General features: G+C 40.3%; 1 protein-coding gene across 3 annotated transcripts in view; it reads right to left on the minus strand.

Annotated features, from left to right (window-relative positions):
• Positions 1-24,134, minus strand: part of NCAM2 (neural cell adhesion molecule 2) — a 206,491-nt gene that overhangs the window by 48,678 nt on the left and 133,679 nt on the right. For all 3 annotated transcript variants that reach the window (XM_081199627.1, XM_081199629.1, XM_081199628.1), the window contains exons 10-12: positions 10,770-10,957; positions 9,435-9,531; positions 2,737-2,910 (exon numbers count right to left, since the gene is read on the minus strand). In XM_081199627.1, the coding sequence (XP_081055753.1) occupies positions 2,737-2,910; positions 9,435-9,531; positions 10,770-10,957 (459 nt within the window). The remainder of the gene's footprint in view (positions 1-2,736; positions 2,911-9,434; positions 9,532-10,769; positions 10,958-24,134) is intronic.

The following is a 24,134-nucleotide window of genomic DNA, read 5'->3' on the forward strand; positions in this document are numbered from 1 at the left end:
CGGCCCATAGGACGCATCAAGTTTTTTGGGGGGAAATAAAGAAAAAAATTATTTCCCCCCCAGGCGCTTGTGGGGCAGGCAGCGGGGAGAAGCGCTCTTCTCCCCCCCCCCGCCCGCCTTGCGATCAGGTCCGGGTACAGCAGGGAGACGCAGCGCTCTTCTCCCCGCCGTCAGCCTCCAAACCACTTCGGGAGACAGCGGGATGGCGGCGTTCCGCCTCCCTCTGTCCCCCGACCTTGTGGGGCTGGTGCTGGGGCTCTCCTGAAGCCTGGAGAGCGAGAGGGGTCGGTGCGCACCAACCCCTCTCGCTCTCCAGGCTTCAGTGAAAGCCTGCATTCGCCCCATAAGACGCACCCACATTTCCCCTTCATTTTTGGAGGGGAAAAAGTGCGTCTTATAGGGTGAAAAATACGGTATATGGTGTGAGCCTATAGTCTGATTTAATCAAGAAACTGGGAGTGTAAAATTCTACGCAAGTATCCACTATGCATGTAGAGTTACCTTTATTTTTAGTATTAAAAATGTTTTCAATAACAAAAAGAAATTTGAAATGGATGTAACAGATATGCCACAGTTATCAAATAATGCATACTCTACAAATACAAATATTTGTGCAGTGTCATACTTCTAATATTGCCCATTTTTTATCCAGCAATTATAAAAGTTTTAAATTCTTGCATTAATTTATAGCATTAATTATGTTAATAAATGGCTTTCCCCAGTCATTTTTTTCTTTGCAGGTATAGATATTAATTTCCCATGCTTTGCCTAAATAATTTTCATGGCTACTAATAAAAACATTACAGGCATTATAATTTTTCCAATGTCTTTAGCTATCTCAAAACACAGACAGGCTAATACAGGGAGATACAGTCCTTCAGACTGTCTGGACCTTGCCTAAATATGTAGAGCCACTATATATTAAACACACAAACATACCCAAAACTACCACCAATTTTATTAATAATCTAATCATGTAATCCTGCACCCATTTACTCAGTAACAAACCCCATTAAACTCCCACATGTAGAATTATGCTGCTAGAGTACTTAATATAAAAACAAACAAACGCCATAGGAAAGCTGGGCCAATATTTCTCTTGGCTCATGAATTTTAAAGTGTGCTTGATATATTTCTTTATATAAAATTCCATAAAATGTATATCCACTTGGAGAGGACATTTATATTTGTGTTCACTTGACTTTCCCTCTGTCATTTTCTTGTCCAGGTAATGCAACTTCAGGTATGCAAGAGTTAAGTGTGGCACCCCCCCCCCAAAAAAAAATCACATATACTCTTATGGGGTGTGAACTGGCAATGACTAACCAGAAAATATATATTGGGGTCATAGCTGTCAACTTACAGATTTGAAAATAAGGGGCCAGCAGCCTCGAAAATAAGGGATCAGCAGCCAAAATAAGGGATTTTAGTCAACCAGCTGAAATACGAAGATAAAAGAGACCAGATAATTTTGGAGAGCAGCGCCGGTTTTTAGCCCTTCGTTTGCAGAGGTTGCTGCTCAAGACACCAGCTGATGAAACACTGCAACTACAAGCAGCAACCACTTTTCGCGCAAAACCAAGTCCAAGCTACAAAGTTGCTGCTGCAGTTCTGTATCTTTTCTCTCATGTTCCATCTGCAGCTCTCAGTTCCATCAGGCGGGGCGGGAGGAAGGGGGGGAATAGCACCCGACGTAAACCCACAGATCAGACCATCTATGATAGTCTACCACTACAAATCTATGGGAGAAGTGCTTGCGGTCCTTCCTCCGCTTTCCCCCTCTATGGTTAGCCCTTGGAACACCTGCCCGCGCCTCCGCCTCCTCCTCCTTTCTCTGAACTGCTTTCTCTATGGTTGCCCTCACTCTCCTCTCATGGCTCCTCTGCAATTCATAGGCTGCACCAGGTTGTCCATCTCATCCAGGTCCTTCGGCAGCGCAGCCGCAGTACGGCCTAGTGGGAGCAGCAGCAGAGGGGAGGCCCCAGGCAGAGACGCTCAGTTCAGCGGCCGCGAGGAGGATGGCGGCGGAAGGGCCCGAGGCTCCCGCCAGTCCCGGCGGGGAGGGGCTCCTGGGGACCAAGGCTGGTGAGAGGAGGCTGGAGGGGGGGCGGGGCGGGCAGCCAAGCAACACAGTTGGAGCCTCCCTCCTCCCTGGCCGGCAGGGAGGGAGGGAGAGGAGCTGCTTCCTTTGAAACCTGGGAAATTTAAGGGACATCATCAATAAAGGACAGCAGTGGGACATGGCGCTAGGATAAGGGAGTTTCCCGCCACATAAGGGACATTTGCCAGCTATGATTGGGGTCATAATGAAACTGTCATCCTAGTGTGTTGTAGTTGTGAAAGGAAAATTCTGCTAGGAAAGAAATTGAAAATAGTGTGGCTATATGTTGAATAATGTGTTTTAGTCACCATACCTTAGGATTTTGTAGATCTGAAAATGCTTGAGAAAAGTCAACCTAATAGTCAAGGGGCTGGAATAACTCTGCTATGAAGAACATCTTGCTTGACGACAGCATAGTAAATCTTAGTGGTTTAATTTTGAAACTTTATTACACACTAAAATTACCACAACTATTTAAAGATGACTATATGTGTTCATTATCTAAAACATGTTAGTTCCCCATTAGAGAATGTGCTCTCCCATGTAATACCATGGACAGAAATGAGCATTTAACAAGTATTTTCCTTTTATATTCATATTATGAATTATCCCTGTTTTTCCCGTTGCAGACTCACTCTGAACTCCATGGGAAAGAACGACTTTCCATGTTTCCGAAGAGACTTCTTTGACATCCACTTGATAATGATGGATTGGGACGCCCCCATGTGAATCTGGTTTATTGAAAGAGACTTTTGCAACCGTCTGTGAGATCTCTATAATTTTTACTCCATGTGGACTGGATGGCACATCTAGGGAAGTGTAAGAGATAAGTAAGTAGAAATTATATTCCTTATCAATAAAAACATAATACTGTGTTCAGCATCTTGAGAAGAACATATTATAAAATGTGTACTGATGTGTCTTAAAATGTCAAAACCACATTGCAGAAACATTAAATGATATTCTGTAGCTAATGTAACAGCAATAAAAGAGTTACATGGTTTCAGCTTGTTTATGGTAGCATGTTAAGTTTGTGCTCACGTGACTTTACCTCTGTCATTTTCCTGTCCATGTAATGCAATATAATAATAATAATATATTATTATTATTATTATTATTATTATTTATACCCTGCTCATCTGGCTAGGTTTCCCCAGCCACTCTGGGCGGCTTCCAACCGAATATTAAAAACAATACTGCATCAGACATTAAAAACTTCCCTAAAGAAGGCCGCCTTTAGTTGTCTTTTAAAAGTAAAATAGTTGTTTTTTGCCTTGATATCTGCTGGGAGGGTGTTCCACAGGGCAGGCGCCACTACCGAGAAGGCCCTCCGCCTGGTTCCCTGTAACCTCACTTCTTGCAGTGAGGGAACCACCAGAAGGCCCTCAGCACTGGACCTCAGTGTCCGGGCTGGATGATGGGGGTGGAGACGCTCCTTCGGGTATACAGGACCAAGGCCATTTAGGGCTTTAAAGGTCAGCACCAACACACTGAATTGTGTTCAGAAATGTACTGGGAGCACAATTCCCCATCTAATTCCATGCCAACTCTAACCATCCTAGATATGGATGGATGGCGAATTCATTTAAAATGGATCTGCACATGGTTGGTGGTTCCAACCTGACGAAGCTCTGCACACATCACACTTCTCTTGCATCAAGTGCCAGCTTATACCTGAGCCAACGATGCCTTGTCAGTTTTGTTTTGTTTTTAAATAAAAGGTTAATTGCAAAGGTTATATGCAAATCTGAATGAAAAAGGTATATTATATATATGCCACATATAGAAGAGTCAAATATTAGGGTGCAGTAAAGTTCACCACCTCATGTGACCAGATGCTACAGATGATTGCAATAGGTTATTCTTAATCTGCATTGTTAAAGAAACAAGTAATTCATCTCCTGACTCAGTTTTACTTGCTGTTAATTAACCTTCAGAGTCCTAAACAGCCTGGGACAAAGCCACAGTAATGACTTGCTTTGCCCACATGAAACAACCCAAGCTTCAAGATCAGAATCAGACGCCCTGCTGTCTGGACCATTATCGGCTAAGACCTGATTGAAGTGTGCCTGGGAAAGGACTTCTTCTCTTCTGTATTTAGATGGCTTATAAAAATATTTTTATTGCAAGATGAGCTTGATGACCAACAGAGCAATCCAAAGCCCTGCTGGGCTCATGCTACCAGGACAGGGGGGGTGGCTTATCTTTCTCCTCCTTTTGGCATTCTCTTTATTCTCCTTCTTTTTCTTCTTCCTTCTGTAGTTCTCCACCCCGTGGATTTTCTTCCCATTGGGAGCGCAAAATAATTAAGCCAGCTTGGGGAGGGAGGAGGAACGTTGGATAAACAGGATTCAAAACATTCTTCAACACACACCCTGTTGTGTTTTCTCAGCCATTAGGTAACTGATGATGGAGAAGTAACAGCAGTTGGTTCTTTCCTTAGCCCAGTCACTGGAAGGACACTGAACTGCCTTTCCAGGGACCATAAAAGTGACCAGAGTCTATGTCGTTTATTTGTTTGATGCTGGTTTTTAATGTTGCTATTCAATTGAACTGGATAGGAATAATCTACCAAATATATATTTTCCCCTGCAACTTTTTTTCAGCATTCTGGTTCATTAAATTATAAACCTTAACAATATACATCAGGAAAGTGAAATAAGGTTGCTGATTTTTTTCTTCACTGGCCTTTATAGTGGCCTTAAAAAAATAGGGGTTTTCAAATACAGGGCTTAATATATTTTCAAAGAATTGCTGTAGTACAGAATAAATGTTAAACAAATCACATGCCATGGATGAAAGATGCTAATGTATTCTTAAAACTGCCATCCTTCCCTTTAACACAAAACTGTTATATTAACAGGTATAAATATACATTTCTAAGGGGTGCAGTGCTTGTGAAATATTTGCTTGGCAAACAGTTTTTCTTTGCTTTGAGTAAATTTATTGAGCTGCATAACCCATTATTTCTTCAGACAAAAATGTTCTGCAGCAAAAATCCCCCAACTCTTTGTCTTGTAAACTTCTCTTTTAAAGAATGTATTAAGGGCTGTTCTCATAAAACTTATAAAAGAAATGTTAATTGCTTATGAAGGAGGCACAGTGACATTTAGCCAGCATAATCAACCTTTAAGAATTGCAGAACAATTAGAGCAAATGAAGTCAGAGAGAAAGCTACGTACATAATCACCACCTTGCAACTATCTGGCTTTGTAATGAGATTTGTGTCTTTGATCCACATTCTTCACTGGTGTAAATTACTATCATTCCAGTCACGCCTAGTCTGCACCAGAAGACACCTAGATTTATGTGCTGTGGTGTAAAATGTGGCTAAAATAAGTCACAGTATGTCAAAAGCGGGCTAGAATATTTCTTTATAGGCATGTAAACCCACTGCAATAGTGGGTTGTGCATCTCACTCACCCTGCACCATTTGCCCTGAATTACTGATGGTGAGTAAACATGCTTAGGATTGCAGCGTTAAGGGCCCTCACTGCTACAGTTTGAGAATTTCTGGTCTAACCATGTGTAACCATTATTGTGCTATGTATATAAAACTTTACTGTGAAATGCTGAGCTTGGGTTAGCAGGCTCTGATGCAGGAGGAGGAGGAGGAGAAACAGAGGGAGCCTGAATGCTGGGAACCTGTCAGAAGAAAAGGGAATCTTGCCTTTCCACCCCAACGTCTGTTGCTTGGAAACAGGGAACAGGGATGTCACCTAGAACCAGATGCCATGTCTGGAGACTGGAGCTGACTCACCCACCCTGTCATAGCACACACTTGCAATCTGAACATTCCTGTGAGACGAGTGAACATGTCATACCTCATCTTGGTGGGCAGAGAGTAGAAACTTCTTGAGACATTTCCGTTGCTTCCACCTAGTTCTCAGCTTTTTGCCTTGCACTTGAACTCCTGAACTCGTGTCTGCTGCTGAGCCTTTAGCATAATTTGCCTGAATAAATATATCTTTCTTGCTTACAAGTAAGAGCCCTTATTTGCATATTTTGGGGTGGGAGCCTGGACAGTAGCAGTTATTGACATATTGATGTTTTTGAGGGTGGGAACAGAAATTTTAATTATGCCTATTGTTGCTAACCATTTTGCTTTCTCATTGCCAAAAGAGCAGGGCATATATGTAGTAAAATAAACAAATAAGTATTTGAAATAAGTTATAAAGAAGAAGGCCTTCAGTGATATTCCCTCTTTTTCCTCTTCATATCCCACAGAGATATGATCCTGTAAGGCTTGCTCTCATTCACTTCTCTCTGCCTATCTCTAAATCACACACACTGTTCAAAAAGCTTAATAATTTCATTTATTCAGGCAAGTGTCTCTAGCTTAATCATTGTATGCTCTGAAGAAACACTTCGCCAATCAGATTTTAGGGCCAATTATATCATCCAGTGTTGTTATGGTTTAAAAATTATATGTTTCCACTATTCATAAGCTATATTGAGATTTTCACTTCTACACATTAAGTAGGCTTATACATTCTTAAGTATATTATTTATCCATTTTTCATTAAAGTATTGCTTCTCATGAGCTACCCTGAAGCAGTTTACAATATGATATATATATATATATATATATATATATATATATATATATATATATATATATATATATATATATGCTTTCGTAGATTTTCACGGGTACAGGAATGCAGGTTTTGGTGTCTTCGGGTGTCTTCCCGTGTAAGAGTTGGGGTGTCTAGGCGACGTTTCGACGAGGTCTCACTCGTCATCTTCAGGCTGGTGCTTTCGGCTTCTTGTTACTAGAACAGAGCAGGATCTCAGTGTTTGAGTTCCTATAAATACTGTTGAGGGGGTGTGGTGTATAGCCTCCAACGTTCTGGGCAGAGAGGGAGTTCCCAGGTTAGTGTGCCTTTTCTTCTTTTGTTCCTTAATTACTTGAGGGATATCTTGAGTGATTTCTTGAGTGATATTCTGAGTACCACTTAGGAGGGTCATTAGGTGTGGATTAGTTGCTAAAGCTTTCGTGTCTTGACCTCTTGAGCTTGTGAAAAGTTTTTCTGAGAAGATGGCTGTACTGCACTTAGTTGTGCTCTGGCTTGGCTTCGTGTATAGGGGCGAGCTGTGGTTTTGTGCCCTGTGCCAGCCAGATCTGTGTAGGGATTGCAGGGGGGTGCAGCATCCGGAGGTGCCACTATGGTTTGGCTACTGGATGGTGTAAATTTCTAAATTTCTCTAAATTTCTCGCTAAGCAACTTCAGCCCTATGCAGAATCTATCGCTTCACACGTTACAAACTCCTTCCAGTTCATAGAAACAATAAAGAAGCAAAACCTACATCCCGACGACCTACTTGTGAGCTTCGATGTTGTATCTCTCTTCACACAAGTGCCCATTAATGAAGCCTTGACAGCCATTCAAAACAAATACAATCCCCCCGAATACATCCTGGACCTGACCAACCACTGCCTAACCAACACGTACTTCATCCACAATGGACAAAGATATAAACAGATAGAAGGAGCACCTATGGGATCACCCCTCTCACCGGTCATCGCAAATCTGTACATGGAACACTTTGAAACCAATGCTTTAGACAAGTCAGAACACAAACCCAAACTTTGGCTCAGATATGTTGACGACACCTTTGTAATTTGGCCACACGGGAAGGAAAAACTAGATAGCTTCCTCACACATCTCAACAGCCTACACCCCAAAATACAATTCACTATGGAAATAGAAGCCAACAACCAACTTCCCTTCCTTGACGTCCTAATCTACAAAAAACCTGATGGCTCCCTAGGACACACTATCTACCGGAAAAAAAACACACACCAACCGCTACTTACATGCACAATCACACCACCACCCTGCACAAATAAACTCCGTAGCCAAGACTCTCATCTCCAGAACCAAACGCCTGGCTGACAAGGACCACTTGACAACTGAGTTACAGAATCTCTCAAATGTGTTAATCGCCAACGGATACCAACAAAACACGGTTACGAAGCTAATCCAAAAAGAAACACCCCCCAAAAACCAAGACACAGAAGAAAACAATGGCATGGCCCTCCTTCCTTATATCAAGGGCACTACAGATAAAATTAGCAAAATCCTCCATAAACACAATATCAAAACAGCCTTTTGCACCAACCAAAAAATAGCCAATATCCTCAGAAACCCAAAAGATAAAATCCAGTTAGAAAACCAAGGGGTCTATGAAATACCCTGCAAAGTCTGCCCAGCCACGTACATTGGACAAACAAACAGACGAATAAATGCACGTATCGCAGAACACAAGAATGCCGTCAAAAAAGAAGAAAAAACTTCCTCTCTTTACCAACACATGAAAGAAACAGGACACGAAATTAATTTTGCAGATTCCAAATTGCTCTTTAACATGGAACATCACCACAAGAGAATAATCATGGAAGCCATCGAGATAGAGAAACACCCTCACAACATGAACAAGCGTGACGACACGTCCCGCCTGCCAGACATCTGGAAATTAGCCCTCCCCACAAAAACCGACACCAGAACCAGAGACACACAGAACGCCATCTCCAATCAACCACACCAGACCCAAACCCAGACCCTCTCCACAGATAAAGTACAGACACCATCCAGTAGCCAAACCATAGTGGCACCTCCGGATGCTGCACCCCCCTGCAATCCCTACACAGATCTGGCTGGCACAGGGCACAAAACCACAGCTCGCCCCTATACACGAAGCCAAGCCAGAGCACAACTAAGTGCAGTACAGCCATCTTCTCAGAAAAACTTTTCACAAGCTCAAGAGGTCAAGACACGAAAGCTTTAGCAACTAATCCACACCTAATGACCCTCCTAAGTGGTACTCAGAATATCACTCAAGAAATCACTCAAGATATCCCTCAAGTAATTAAGGAACAAAAGAAGAAAAGGCACACTAACCTGGGAACTCCCTCTCTGCCCAGAACGTTGGAGGCTATACACCACACCCCCTCAACAGTATTTATAGGAACTCAAACACTGAGATCCTGCTCTGTTCTAGTAACAAGAAGCCGAAAGCACCAGCCTGAAGATGACGAGTGAGACCTCGTCGAAACGTCGCCTAGACACCCCAACTCTTACACGGGAAGACACCCGAAGACACCAAAACCTGCATATATATATATATATATACATACACTAAAATAGTTTAAACAAATGCATATATAATATTTTTTTAAAAAAAAAACCCACAAATTTATGCATGCACACACACTTTCAAACAACAGCGCACATAGCCTAAATTAAAGTCAGTACAAGCTGGTATAAGTATCTCCATTCAGAAAGTTTGTTGAAATAATATATAAAAAAACCCAAATATTTTTACTTACCAGCTAAAGCTAATATATATTCTTGATATCGTGTTCCTATTCTATTGGTGGCTGTGCAGTTGTACCGTCCAAAATCATTGTCAGATGTAGGAGCAAACTTTAGGGTCACAACAAGGGAGGGGGAAAATAGATAAATACAAATGTGTATCAGTCTGCATGTAAAAACAAAACAATATAATATTTAAGCAATTTATTATTATCTAGTTTTTATCCCCCCCAAAAAATAATAATAATAATAATAATTGTGAATCTAGTTACATATCCATCTAGCAACTGGAAATGGTTAAGCATAAATATCCACTGCCATTGGATGGTCATCTGTTATGGATGTTTAGTTGATATTCCTGCACTGCAGGGAGTTGTACTAGATGTCCCATGGGCTCCCTTTATACTCTACAATACTAAGATTCTGTGATTAACATCAATACTGTACAAGGTTTGAGAAGGAGCCTCCATTCTGGGGGCTTGATCCTGCCAACAGCAAGCACAGAATCTAGCTGTAAACGATGTCACATAGCTTACTTGCTAAAATCTGATCTATTCCATCTCCCTTCACCTACTTGTCATGTACACAGGGCAACTACAAGGAATAGGAGGCCCAGTTGTCCTTCTGTCCACTGTACAAGTTACTTTTGATTTGAGGTAGCCAATGTTGTGCCTTATGGATGCTGTTGGACTGCAATTCCTATCATCTCTCACCATGGACCAGACCATGCTGGTTGGGGGTTATGGGAGTTGGAGGGTACCATGCTGGGCAATAATGTTGGAAAGAAACACTGCTCTAGAGCATAATTTCACCAAGTGTAGGGGCTCAGCTGCATAAACCTTGCTGGTATGCACAAGACAGGTGAGGAAGGAGGGCTGTAATGAATCTTGTCTGAGTCCTCTGCGACAATAACACTGGAACTGCACTTGGAGAGGCTCAATCCTATGCCTGTTTATTCTGAAGTCCTTTTGAATTCATTGGTGCTTACTTGGGATAAGTGTATATAGGATTGCTTACACACACACACACACACACACACACACACACAACACTAGGAAAAAATTGACAAATTCAAGTATAGAATAACAAACCGTATCAGATTATTATTATTATTATTATTATTATTATTATTATTATTATTGATAAAAGAAAGATGCCAAATCCCGCAGGGCCCTGATCTCTTGTGGGAGATTGTTCCAACAGGCCAGGGCCACAGCCGAAAAGGGAATGTAAAAGGGAAGGGTGAAGAATCCCTCATCAGAAAATAATCTTAGTTACAATTGTAGAAGCAAAGATATGATTTTTTTCAAAACAGTATTTAAGTTACTAACACAGGTTCAAGGTCTTACCTCTAGTATCAGTTTGCTTCCAGCACTGTGTGTCTTTAGATGAGTTGAGTTTCCTACAGGTAAAAGTAGTTTTCCTTGTCTCCATTGAATAGATGCTGATGGATTAGATAGAACATCACAACTTATATTGATGGGATTTCCTTCCCAGGAATAATATGTTGTCTGATTTGAAACAAAGACTGGAGCATCTGCAAAAAAAGAGAGGACATATTGTAAAAGTGTGTTCTTGCTTTCTTTTCAGTCAACCCAACGCTATACAAGATCCTATAGAGATTTCAATGACCAGTTATATCAGTGTGTAATATATAAAGAACTACTCCGTAATAATTTCTGAAATATTATTAGCACACTTCCTATTCTATTTTGTTCTCATTAACAAAATACTTGGCTTTATACTGCACTTTTAAATACATTGTGTGAGTGGGGCACTGATTACAGAAATTAACTTTACATATTAGTCAAAATTAAACATAACTAAGCCTATCCCAAATGCTCAACACACTATATAGATGCACAATGCAAGATCAACTGGAAAACAAATCAAGCTACTTGGAGAAACAAGATATAGTTTGTTTGCTAATCTGTGAGAAGATTAGTTGTTTGTTGAACAAATCGTGGTTAAAGCAAATCATGGCTTAGTGAACATGCTTGACTGCATTTTTAGCATTGCTTGTGTTAAAATTTAATGGCAAGTAGCTATTAAAATTATTTTTTAGAAATTATTTTCAAAAAAAAAACCCCAACCTAAAATCTGATTTAAACTTAATTCTCACATAGCTACATGGTGTGAGCTACACATGGCACATAGCAAACAGGATGAAATTTTCCTCATTAAATACAGTTTCAGGGTGGAAAAACTGTCCCTAAGCTATTCTCATCAAAAACACTGAAAACAAAGAACTGGTTAATTCACCCCTGCTAAAAATTGTCACCTGAAACATCTCACCATGTCACATCGTGCCTTCACTTCACCTTCCCTTGATTACAGGAACATGATCAGATTTCTATGTGACTGCTGCATAATACCTCAAATGGAATCAGCCAGAGTGACCATATGTGGCATTCATAAACAGAGGCTACAGAATATGCGCTGAAGAAGCTACAGAAGAAGGTCAATGCCAGGGGACAACATCATTAGGCACTCACCGACCCAGCTAATTGCCTTTGCTGCTGCAGGCTGTTCATCCTTCTGATCACGCAAGAATCAATAAAGAGCACGGAGAGAAACTGTGAGAATTGGGCTCAGAGGGAAATAGCACACTACTGGACCATAGTGTGGAGCTGGGCCAAATTAAGGAAGAGGGCTCTATGAGAATGCTCACGGTTCCCCATCTTCATCTGGATGGCCACCACAAATTGAAAGTTGAAAATACGACTTTAAAATAGTGGCTTTAAAGTGGAAGATGAATGGGTTTGCAAACCGTGTGACATGAGATAAGATCCATCCAAATCAGGTAGATTCATTTTAAAAGGATTAAAACAAAAAATAATGCCCAAGGAATCACTGAATCAACAGCTTATATGACAGAACACAGTTTACTGAAAGCACCAAGCTTGGCAGCAAATTGAATTACTTTGACTTTGACACATGAAGCACTATTATGACAGTTAAATTGCAGTGCTGTCAATGGTATCTGATACGACCCGTAATTCAAAATGAAGCCAATAAGTTCAAATGAGAAGAAGTGTGTGCTATACTACTGGTAAATTAGGCCCATATCAAGAACATATATAGTATTTGATAGAATCATAATAAATTATAACTTGAGTTATAATTCTCAAGGCACAGAACCACTAAGCACCTTTCATTTCTAAGAGTTTAGCATCTTCATAGTACTGTATCAGGAATAAATGTATCTGAAAGTCTATAAGGCTTTCCTGCCTATTTGTTTAATAATTTTATTATTATTCCACTTGGGTGGAATCAGGCAGAGATACTAAGAAGTAAAAGGTGCAACGGGGAACAGTAAAACACAGCCACTTAATTCTTAGAAATGCAAAACAGAACTGTGTAAGCACAGCGTTTGTGCTATCTGGAGTGTTTGTGCTAAACTTGAGGAAGTAAAACTGCAGTGGAAACTTTTCCGCTGGAAACCAGATCATGTTCTGGCTAACTGGTAATCAAATATTGGAGCATTTCATCATTTAATTTGGATAGCACACCTACATAAAGTGGGTAGTTTCTGCAATCACAGTTCCTTGTATTTAGCAAACCTATGCAGCTCTCAGCAATCCCAGCCTGCAAAGTGGATCAGGATATTTTTTTACATTATGTATTTTTCGACAAATTTTCTGCCCAGGTGTTTTGCTTTGCTGATGTTAAGCTGAAATAATGGCATAGGCTGTTCAAACAATATGTAACACCTCTGTGAATTCTCAGAAATTTGTATGCATACTTGATGAAGGCCATATTGCAACATGAAACTTAGAGTGTTTAATATATATTAAAGAAAGCACCAAAGCTATATTTAATAAATTTATACCACTGGATGGCTTATATAAGTCATATAGAACACAATATGAAAGCACATATATGCTGCTGTTGTCTTTGTCTATGGAGTTTTCTTGGCAGGGATACTGGAGTGGCTTGCTGGTTCCTCCTCCAGGTGGATCACGTTTGGTCAAAACTCTCCACTATGACCTGTTCATCTTGGGTGCCCTGCTTGGCATAGTTCATAGCTTCTCTGAGTTCTTCAAGCCCCTTCGCCACGGCAAGGCACCAACTACTGGTGCTGAAGAAACTGAAATTGACCAATTCTATGAAGACTTACAACACCTTATTGAAGTGACACCAAAGAAGGATGTTCTTCTTTTATAGGGGATTGGAATGCTAAAGTAGGGAGTCAAGAGATAAAAGGAACAACTGGCAAGTTTGGCCTTGGAGTTCAAAACAAAGCAGGGCAAAGGCTAATAGAGTTCTGCCAAGAGAACAAGCTGGTCATCACAAACACGCTTTTCCAACAACACAAGAGATGACTCTACACATGGACATCACCAGATGGGCAGCATTGAAATCAGATTGATTATATTCTCTGCAGCCAAAGATGGAGAAGCTCTATACACTCAGCAAAAACAAGACCTGGAGCTGACTGTGGCTCAGATCATCAGCTTCTTATAGCAAAATTCAAGCTTAAACTGAAGAAAGTAGGAAAAACCACTGGGCCGGTAAGATACAATCTAAATCAAATCCCTTATGAATACACAGTGGAAGTGAGGAACAGGTTTAAGGATTTAGATTTGCTGGACAGAGTGCCTGAAGAACTATGGATGGAGGCTCACAACATTATACAGGAGGCCGCAACGAAAACCATCCCAATGAAAAGGAAATGCAAGAAAGCAAAGTGGCTGTCCAACGAGGCCTTACAAATAGTGGGGGAGAGAAGGCAAGCAAAATGCGAGGGAGATAGAGAAAGATACAGGAAATTGAATGCAGATTTCCAAAAAATAGCAAGGAGAGACAAGAAGGCCTTCTTAAACGAGCAATGCAAAGAAATAGAGGAAAACAACAGAATGGGAAGAACCAGAGATCTGTTCAAGAAAATTGGAGATATGAAAGGAACATTTCGTTCAAAGATTACCATAATAAAGGACAAAAGTGGTAAGGACCTAACAGAAGCAGAAGACATCAAGAAGAGGTGGCAAGAATACACAGAGGAATTATATCAGAAAGATATGGATGTCTCGCACACCCCAGGTAGTATGGTTGCTGACCTTGAGCCAGACATCCTGGAGAGTGAAGTCAAATGGGCCTTAGAAAGCACTGCAAATAACAAGGCCAGTGGAAGTGATGGTATTCCAGCTGAACTATTTAAAATTTTAAAAGATGATGCTGTTAAGGTGCTACACTCAATATGCCAGCAAGTTTTGAAAACTCAGCAGTGGCCAGAGGATTGGAGAAGATCAGTCTACATCCCAATTCCAAAGAAGGGCAGTGCCAAAGAATGCTCCAACTACCGCACAATTGCACTCATTTCACACGCTAGCAAGGTTATGCTTAAAATTCTACAAGGAAGACTCAAGCAGTATGTGGACTGAGAACTCCCAGAAGTGCAAGCTGGATTTAGAAGAGGCAGAGGAACCAGAGACCAAATTGCAAACATGCGCTGGATTATGGAGAAAGCTAGAGAGTTCCAGAAAGACATCTACTTCTGCTTCATTGGCTATACAAAAGCCTTTGACTGTGTTGACCACAGCAAACTATGGCAAATTCTTAAAGAAATGGGAGTGCCTGATCACCTCATCTATCTCCTGAGAAATCTCTATGTGGAACAAGAAGCTACAGTTAGAACTGGATATGGAACAACTGATTGGTTCAAAATTGGGAAAGGAGTACGGCAAGGCTGTTTTTTGTCTCCCTGTTTATTTAACTTATATGCAGAATTCATCATGCGAAAGGCTGGGCTGGATGAATCCCAAGCCGGAATTAAGATTGCTGGAAGAAATATCAACAACCTCAGATATGCAGATGACACAACCTTGATAGCAGAAAATGAGGAGGAATTAAAGAACCTTTTATTGAGGGTGAAAGAGGAGAGCGCAAAATATGGTCTGAAGCTCAACATCAAAAAAAACAAAGATCATGGCCACTGGTCCCATCACCTCCTGGCAAATAGAAGGGGAAGAAATGGAGGCAGTGAGAGATTTTACTTTCTTGGGCTCCATGATCACTGCAGATGGTGACAGCAGCCATGAAATTAAGAGACGCCTGCTTCTTGGGAGGAAAGCAATGACAAACCTAGATAGCATCTTAAAAAGTAGAGACATCACCTTGCCAACAAAGGTCCGTATAGTAAAAGCTATGGTTTTCCCAGTAGTGATGTATGGAAGTGAGAGCTGGACCATAAAGAAAGCTGATCGTCAAAGAATTGATGCTTTTGAATTATGGTGCTGGAGGAGACTCTTGAGAGTCCCATAGACTGCAAGAAGATCAAACGTATCCATTCTTAAGGAAATCAGCCCTGAGTGCTCACTGGAAGGACAGATCGTGAAGCTGAGGCTCCAATACTTTGGCCACCTCATGAGAAGAGAAGACTCCCTGGAAAAGACCCTAATGTTGGGAAAGATGGAGGGCACAAGGAGAAGGGGGCGACAGAGGACAAGATGGTTGGATAGCGTCTTCGAAGCTACAAACATGAGTCTGACCAAACTGCGGGAGGCAGTGGAAGACAGAAGTGCCTGGCGTGCTCTGGTCCATGGGGTCACAAAGAGTCGGACATGACTAAACGACTAAACAACAACATATGCTGCTGTTTTAAAAAATACAACAAGAAACAAAATGCAGGATAAAAGCAGCAATTAAAACATTTCTGCAAAGAGAGAATAAAACACAGGAAAAATAGAAAGGTCTTTGTTCCAGAAAGACAACGTAGTTCTTTGAAGAGGATCTCATAAATAAGGCTCAGCAACTGACAAGACCCTATTCCCATTGCCACCTGCTTTACGTGAGACAGCAGGAACTCTGGACCTCAGGCTGTGTTAGAAGCATCTCTTCAGCTACCCAGGTCAGAAACCATTTGGGACTTTAAAAGTAAACAACAGCATTTTGTGACCAAAAATGAACCCGGAGCCAGTGCAACAGCACCAGTAAGGTATGACCCCACCATTCAGGTTTAGTTAGCAGATGTGTAGCTAACTAACTAGCTAACAGTTTCCTGACAAAGGTAGCTCCAAATGCAACACATTGCAATAGTCTAATTTGGGGGTTGCCACCACATGGATGAGTGAGGCTCGCTATTTCTAGCCAAGCAGAGTCACAGCTAATGTGCCATCAAAAGATATTATGAGCTGTGGAATCATGGTTCCAGTGACAAAGCTGGATCAAGAAGCACCCCCAAATTGTGAACTCCTTGAGAGGAATAGCAACATCATGTAGAACAGGTTAAACATTCATTGGACAACAAATTGCCCGATCTCCTGGAGCTTCCCGATCTCCATCTACTTTATTACAGACTTAATATGTTCACGTCCACGCCAGACTCAGGTGTAAAGCATACCGATGAAACCAAACATCAAACCTGTGGGTGATGTCACTCAGTGGCCTCAGGTAGATGTTGAGATGCATATGGAAAAAGATGGAACACTGTGGGACTACATAGCATACTGGGCTGAACAGCAGTCCCATAGCACCACCTTCTGGAAACAGCCTTCTAGATAGAAATGGAATGAAAATTGCAATCCACCTGGGGCCCCTGTTCATTCCAGAATTTACACAGAACTAGACCTACAGCAGTCCTCCTAATTTATTACTATAAACAATGCCCCCAAATTCAGGCACATTTGACCCCAGTACTAGAAAGGTCCAGTCAGGTTTTCTAATGAAGGAGGGTTAAAGAAGCTACAAGGAAAGTGTTCAATACTGCTGAATATAAAATAAGTCATTCTCCCCATTCCTTTCAGAGGAGGGAAAAACTCTCTTAGGCCATTATTACATCGGTGAGAAGTGGCTTTGCATAAAATCAATACAGAAATTATGCAGAGCAGCAAACCCTTGGCTGGAAACTGTCTCCATACATTTGAATATTTCCATTATGTTTAATGCCTCAGAAACTGTTAGGAGAATACTGGGTAATATATCACTTGTCACATCCAGCAGGTAATTCAATTAATGATTTCTTAGATCCAACCCTAGTGTATGTTCAGAGTTGTATCCAAAATTAGATATGGAAATTTACCTGATTCAGCATATGCGCCTAGGGAGCTATGATGGCCAGGCATAAACCTGCTTGTTAAACAGATGGCCAAAGGTTTTCAAAATTTAGTGTATTTCCCTTCTCCAGAAGGGTGGGGGTGGGGTGGGAGTAAACTGTGTGGCTTATTTATGCAATGTTCACCTTTTACTCCCAAGCAGCTAGCTTTTTGGCTCAATGTAAAAAAACTTTTTTTGGGGGGGGCGGGACCTTCTAATTTGCTAATCCCTTTGAATAACTGGTTTTCTTGGATTGTTTTACTTTGCAACTGAATATGTTTATCTGCCACTGATGCTTGTGTTTAGCATTTCAAACCTTTAAGGCAGACATTTCATCTGGTTTTTATATCTGGTTTTATAGCTGTGCTTTTGTATCTTATCACTGAACTGTCAGGAAAGATGAGATATAAATCTGGTAAATAAATAAATATAATCTAGGTGGTTCACAGCATAAAAACACAGGATGAAACACAAAATTCATAATCAATACAAGAACAAGAACAAAACAAGCCAATAACCCTGCTTCCCCTTTTGATTCAACAGATGCCCATGCTAATGGAAGAAGAGGGGAAGTGAATTTTTTTAAAAAAACCATTCCTCCCCCTCTCCCAGTTTCCAGTTCTCCCTTGAAAACTGGTTACAGAGTTGTGACATCCCCCCACTCTCGGAACAATGGCATTGGGGGATGCAGGGAAGATAGGCAAAAATGTCTCTCTTCCTTTTCCTTTAGCAGACACATCCACTAGATCAAAAGTGCTTTCTTTAGCACAAAATTCAGTTCTTTTTGCATCCTCTATGAATGCTGGTCCTGCTCATGATCCTTATTCATATGCATAGCCCTCTCACAGAAGAATTATTATTTATTATTTATTTTAGTATTAATATTGTACCCTAGAACCAAGTTTTCTGGGCCTCTTACTACAATAATAAAAGGAAACTAAAAATAAAACAAGCTGCATGCACATAACAGCACTCAGGAATGTGCATGCTGAGTGAGGCTCCACAAGGAGCAAGCTCTATTTTCTCATAACTTGTGATTCAAGGACCCAATCCCCTCTTGGGGAATAAAGACAAATGGACACAGAATGTAAGGTTAAAGGAGAAGAAAAGGCCACAACTTTATTGATTACAGCATGTGAGAAGGTATTGGCTTAGGCACTGGACCACAAAAGATTTGACTCCACCCACTCGGAGAGGGGTGAGCCTGAAGAGGGGTTAACCACCAGTCGGGGGAGCCTGTTGATGCTAATACAACTATAAGCTCTCCCCTGATGTCACCACACAGGCATCGGACAGGATCCACGACCGCCGGATTCCTTTAATGGACTTGAGGCGAAAAGTAAGCGCAATGAGGCAGAATGGCTGGCGCAGCTGCATTTTGAGCAGCAAACCACGCCCCCACCGAGCCTCCCAGTTGGGTGCCCAACCGGGGGCGTGGCGCGCCAGACATGAGGATAGGGCAGGGGGCAGAACGCCCCCTGCATGACGCGGGAATCGTCTCCCGCTCACAACACCTCCCCTCCGGAAGGAGGAGAGGCCTTCTTACATATTTAGAAACATAGGAAGCTGTCTTAAAACAAGTACAACTTTTGATCCATCTAACTCAGTATATCTACAGTGCCTGGCAGAGATTCTTCAGAATTACAACTGCTATACACATCCCAGTCTTGCTTGGAGACGTTAGGGATCGAACCTGAGACCTTCTGCATGCAAAGAAGGTGGTCTGTTTCTGAGCCTCAGCCATTCCCCTATGGAACCCTTGAAAACAACTCTTTCAAAAAACTATTAAAATAGCACTTTGCTCTGCAAACAGTCAGTTTATGCCTTTTGCAGGCTGTTAAACTTCTATGCGGTGGAAGAAGTCTTCAAAGAATTTGAATAAATTTTAAGATTACAGTGTGTATTCAAGAAACATCATGCATTTTTAGACCAGTTTCTTAAGATATATTTTTTATGTATGCATGTAAACATTTTCACAATTGAATTGGGCAGAATCTATGCAATAATTACCTTAGGCAGACAAATTATAATGGGACAATTGTATTAGTTTGTTGCAGTAAAAACAACAGTCCTGTGGCACCTTAAAGACTAACAGATTTAGTGAAGCATAAGCATATGTCATAACAAATCTGCTTGTTTTTAAGGTGCCACAAGACTCTTTTTCATTTATACAGATGGTGAGATTTCTTAGAAAGTAAACACACCTCAGCAGATCCCAACTCTCTAAATCGATGAAAAAGAATTTCCTATCGCTTCAGTGATAATATATGTAGCAAATACATGTTTGTCATCTTCTGAAAGTGATGCTGCCTTGTTTCCTAAACATATTATGTGTTGGCTCCAAGCTTCACCTTCTGTAAGTCTCCTTCCAGCCACTGAATACATTTTTTATGCGTTCATATGATCTTCAGAGACCTAAGTAGCCTTTTCACTTCAGAGAAATCTTTATTCTCTGTGGGATCTCTCATGGCAGTCTTTGAAGGCAGCAACTGCCCAGTACTGGAAAATACTGGTTTATTCTAGTGTGTTTGTAACTGTTCATTTCTGCTGAGACAGCAGCAGATGTCATGGGTTTCTCTGTTCTCTGTGTGTTCGATGTCAAGGCCACAGTGAGCCAGAAAGATATATCTGAGCTCAGTGAACTGCCTGCTCATTCTTACTTTCACTTTTCTTTTCTTCTCTTCACACCCTCTGAGTTTCTATATATTTATTCTTGAAGTTGGTTTTTGTTTTGTTTTTGCTACTAAGCCAGAAATCATTAGTAAAAGTTCTATTTGCTAATGAGCTTTGACTGCTCGTGATTTTTTGGAATCAAACGCATTCAACAGGCTTCTGCAATTATTCTATCCAACAAGACAAGGAGCACCTTCGGGTTTAAGGCCAAATCTTGGCAGGATCCTTATTCTGGGGCCTTGAATGTTACCATTAGATCTTCTCAATAAAGGTGTATATTTTACACTATCACTATTCCTCAACTTCTTCTGCCCAATCCCTTACCAAAGGGATTAACAGCCTGATGCCTTCTTATTCTTAGCTTTTCTTCCAGTGTTGCTCCCATCTCCATGCAGCTCTGTGTGCCACCTTCCATACTGTTCTGGAGGGTTTCTAACCCTCTGGGAGAATGTGGGAAGTGGCAATTGGGTCTGCAGGAAGATGTGGAATCAGCAAACATCAACTTCCCCATCCGCCATTAGGAGGAAAGTCTGAACCCAGCCCAATGCTTTTAAAATGGAATATTCTGTGGAAATTGTAAAGTTGCCCACAAGCAAATTCAAATAACTAATTTTGGAGCAGCTTCCCTGAATATTCAACAAGGTTTCTCTAAATCTACTCTAGAATATTATGTCTTTGTTTGGGGGATCTTACTGAGTGTATGAGGTTGCGTAACAACTGCAGTCATTCCTAATCTAACCAGTGTTTCTCAAGCTTTTTAATTATGGCCTCCAAACTGAATATCAGGCTGCATTCAGACATCATACAAACCAGAATTTATTGTGACATTGGTGCACCACCGTGAAACTTGGGTATGCATGCTCCTCATGCCATCTCCTCTTACAGCATGATTACAAGCTGGAATTAATAAACTTTCACTTCCATTTTTTATTAACCACCTCTTGTGCTATCTGAACAGGCAAACTGATCAAGGTGGGTTGTTTCAAACATTAATCATAGTTTGTCACAGCAAGTTGTAGTGAGGAGGGGGGGGGGACAGAAGCAAAAGCTTTCAAACTCCTCTTCACAGCTGCACAAGGAGGAGCAAGTGGGGAGCAAGTAAGTGCACAGCTATCTGAAGTGCATTTACATCATAGTAATCTATGATTTAATATATGGATAGACACAGCAAGGATCGCCTTTTAAACCAACCACTGAGAAACTGTGTTAAGGTGGAGGAGGAGAAAAACACAGAACAAAATTTAGACAAAACAGAATGTTGTTAGCAAAGAATCCAGACACTGAGGGGTAAATGACTTTTCCTGCTCTTTCTTGCCCTGTCAGATCACGTGCACAAAAAGGGTAGGAATGCTCAATGACTTGGCATTGCTACTGGAAAAAGAAACACATGCCCACAGCCAGATGGACCTTTTATCAACTATATATTATAAGCTCCCTCTTCTATGATATGAATTTCACTTTATCATGCAAGGTTTTTTTAAAATAGCTTCAGTAGTCAAATATATGAGAAATAAGCTAGGAAATAAGCTGCATGTCAACTGAGAAGTTTCACAGCTACACCTTCCAAAGATGGAAACAGATTCAAACAGTTTTGCAAAAATTGTAGCAGCTGCTGGCAATTTTCCAGGCCCATTTTTAAAGGCTTCACAATCTTTGAATAACATAGCTTAGACAGCACTCCTACAAGTGTGTATCTGAAGAAGTGTGCATGCACACGAAAGCTCATACCAAGAACTAACTTAGTTGGTCTTTAAGGTGCTACTGGAAGGATTTTTTTTTATTTTTCCTACATATATGAGCAGAGATGTCAAATCAGAGGTGAGGGTCCTACTTTTAGATATAACAGCTTAAAATATCAGGACAGCAGAGCAAGATCTTCTCAACAGAAGCTCAGGATATAGAATAAGCTCCAGTATGACAATGGTCTTTGCTAATGTTAAGAAAACATTGGAAAGCACACACCTTCAGGCTAAAGCTTTGGAATCTGAATATATTAATAATACAAGGCATTGCCTGTGCCACCACAACTACAACACATTAATCGTTTAAAGTTGAAAGGATTTCCCTCTTCAATTGCCCATATCTTCAAGCATTCTTTATTTTTCACCATGTTCTTTGCTTTTCCATACAAGTTTAACTTCAATTTAGTTCATTGGATATATTTTTTTTTTTATAAAAAAAATCCCACAAGGTTTTATACAAGGCTCTTCATTTCCTTTCTTCAGATTCTTAAACTGCTTCATTACCACAATTTTATATAATTGTTCCTTCCTTTGATTAGTTTTAAGAGTCCATTCGGTTTAAGAACTGATAGTTTTTGCCTTGCATGTATTTTCCCATTACAAAGTTTTTGCAACAACCAGATGACCATCTCATTTTCCTGCTATACTTGTGAACACTTAATGTAAATCACATGGTATGTGAAATAAATCATATGAATATTAATGCATTTGATTTCACTTGCCTCAGTTTTTTTCTACCCAGGAATTATATTACTCACCATTGTCATATTCACTTGCAGTTTTCTGAAATTTCTCCTTTTTCTGAATTAACTTGAAAAAGCAGTTACCCTTTATTCATTAAATCATTGTATTTCAGAACCTTCATTTCTGCCTCAAAGGTCAATGTATGTCATAACTGCTTTTATATGCTTTTTGGTGACTCCTACTTAAGTAGTTTATTTGCTCAATGACATCATTAAGATATATCACTGCAATAAAGTTCACATGCTGACAGAAAAACCAGTTCCAAATGAGTAAATGCCAAATCCATTTTTCAGTTTAAACCCCAGCATGCCATCTTTAAATAGTACTATTTTGAAGTTGTTTATAAGTAATGCCAAACCAGTTTCAAGACAATCTAAAAAGTAGGTTTTAAAAATGAGTTTAAAGTTATAAAATGAGTGGAGTTAAAGATGCTTACTATGAGATAAAGAAAAAGAAAAATAAGAAAAATTGCTGACAAACAGATCAGCTCATAAATGAGTTGCTTTTGTTTTTCTTTTGAAAAAGAAATTTTCTACGAAGAAAATTGTTGTATACAAAACCATTCAATACTTCTGTGAAGTTAAAGAAAGCAGTGTTCTGAACTCTCTGAGCACAATCTAGATAATTTACAGCACTTTTTGGTCCCACTGAAATCTAGAGGACTTCGAAGTACTTAATCTTTGGCTATATCATGACAGATTTTATACTATGTGGATTTGTCATAGTTAATATGGGTGTCACTAAAATAAGTTTGCATTATACCAAATTGCACAGAGATGAGTTCAGAAACAGAAGTGATTCCCTGAGTTCACTAAATAAAAAAGACCAAAGTCAAGAACTAAAACAAGTTATTTCATGCTTCAGGTCAGGAATATTGAGGAAAATTATTACTGATAATAAGTCCAAACAACTTGATCCTGGAATTCTCATGCACACAAAGTTGCACTTGTATTTAGTTTTCCAATATACAGACTCTGTTCTATACTAACACCTAGAATTAAACATTAATATGAGTACTGTCTAACCCGATGTCACACACATACTGGTTAACCTATATCACCCCAGTTACCAGAACAGATGCTAGAGCAATTTGTATTAAAGACAAGCAGCTACTTAGTAAAACTCAGAAAGGTGAAGTATGTGGGAACTCAAATATCATAGTACAGGAAACAATTGTGGATGGGAGGGGAAGAACCAAATTATGAACATTTCAAAGGAAAGGAAAGACCTGAAATACATTATCGGGTGGGAGTGGGGAGATTGGTGGGGATAGAATTACTTTTCAAGCCCAATATTGTCACTAAAATTAAAATATTGCTGTTTCTTATGTGACAATATTTTATGAAAACATGTTGGGCTTTGTGCAAAGACTGCTTCCTTGTAAACAAACCTTCAGGCCTTTCACATGATTTTTGGTACCCCTTCTTGAAAATGTGTGAAACTCTTTACAAGGAGATAAACAGTGTGAGCATCCAAATACACATCCCATTAAAATGGATAGTGAGGGATTATTAATATTAT

The sequence above is a fragment of the Podarcis bocagei genome, assembly GCF_964188305.1.
Source record: "Podarcis bocagei genome assembly, chromosome: 6".
Lineage (NCBI taxonomy): Eukaryota > Metazoa > Chordata > Lepidosauria > Squamata > Lacertidae > Podarcis > Podarcis bocagei.